At 33.0% G+C, this 1,511-nt stretch overlaps 1 protein-coding gene across 1 annotated transcript in view; it reads right to left on the reverse strand.

The window, feature by feature from the left end:
* Window positions 1-122: 122 nt before the first annotated feature.
* The window catches only part of LOTGIDRAFT_175946 (hypothetical protein), a gene marked incomplete at both ends in the record, with an annotated part of 2,986 nt that continues 1,597 nt past the window's right edge, over window positions 123-1,511 (reverse strand). The window contains one exon of the mRNA XM_009063431.1: window positions 123-370. Coding sequence (XP_009061679.1) covers window positions 123-370 — 248 coding nt within the window. The remainder of the gene's footprint in view (window positions 371-1,511) is intronic.

The raw sequence follows: 1,511 nt of genomic DNA on the forward strand, positions 1-1,511 counted from the left end.
ACAGCACCATTCACTTCTCTAGACCTTCTGTAGTGGCACGTGTTCCTTAAATATATATTGGAACATTTTTGCAAAACTGGAATTGCCACAGTTCAACATGTGCAAAAAGTCGAAAATCGGCTCTAGAAGGCGCATTTTTGCATCGATTTTCTTCGGGTTTTAATAGATGCTGTTTTATAAGGTTTAATATAACTAATAAAAAGATGGCATTCAGAGCCTCGTAAATTAGCAGTTCGTTTAATATACTCCAGGTAAACAGTAGGAAGACACAATCTTCTATCAGGAGCAAATCCCTTAAAACATAATTCACTTTGGTGAAACCCAGGTCGTGACTGTTTTATCAATTCTCCAATTTTAATTTTAATCCTATCTGTTGTACAATCAATATTCTTGATGTTTAAGAAATGAAAGGTCTGATTTTTTTGCCCAGAAAGAATAACTAACAATGTCAGAAGTTTAAAAGTTAACAACTTGAGACTTAATTTTCTCACAGGAGATAAAGTTTTCAAATATAATAAAACAATGTTGCAGTCCCAAGTAAACCTATTTCTTGGTAAAGCCGGACGCAAGTTAAACACTCCTTTAACAAATCGAGTTATAATTGGTACTGTTCCGATTGGTTTTCCATTTATAAAAATTAAACTTGACAATGCACATCTTGTCGAATTAATTGAACTGTAGCCGAGTCCTTTATTAAATAAAAATGTTAAAAACTCAATAACATCCTCTACAGAGGGCGAAAAGGGATCCACTGATTTTTTAGCAGAATACCATAACCATCTTTTGATGTGACTTGTGTATTGTTTCCTATTGGAAACTCTCCATGATGATAGCAAGATGTGCGTAGCTTCAACTGAAAATCTCTCTGTAGAGTACTCTTCCCTGAAACCACTACCGCTAATAGCTTCATTTTTGGTAATTCCATTACTTTCTTCGTTGGATGTGTTAGGATAACTTCTACACTAGGCAAAATAAAAGGAAAATCAATAAGTAATCTGATTAATTTAGTAAACCAATATTGTGTATGCCACCAGGGTACTATTAATATGCCTGTAGCCTGATCTCTTTCAATTTTTGAAAGCACACTACCTATCAAACAAAATGGAGGAAACGCATTCCATAGAAAGGAAAAAGCATTAATTCCAGACGCATACGGATCTGGTTTATATGCACAATAAAAATCAATTTTTGCATTTACTCTAGATGCAAATAAGTCCACAGTTGGCAAACCCCAAAAATTTTTTAATCTATCAAAAATATCTTGATTTAACTCCCACTCTGTGTTTTCATGCAAGAGTCTACTTTGTTCGTCTGCTTCTATATCTTATAACCAGCAATATGACTAGATTTTAAACATATATTTCTTTCTATACAAAATAGTAAAATATCTCTTGTCACATTATTTAAACTTGGTTTTTTGCCACCTAAGGAGTCTATATATGATACAGCAGTAGTGTTATCAATCATGATTAAAATGCATACATCTTTCATTGCTTTACAAAAAGAAAATA

This window comes from Lottia gigantea (assembly GCF_000327385.1).
Source record: "Lottia gigantea unplaced genomic scaffold LOTGIsca_576, whole genome shotgun sequence".
Taxonomy (NCBI): Eukaryota; Metazoa; Mollusca; class Gastropoda; family Lottiidae; genus Lottia; species Lottia gigantea.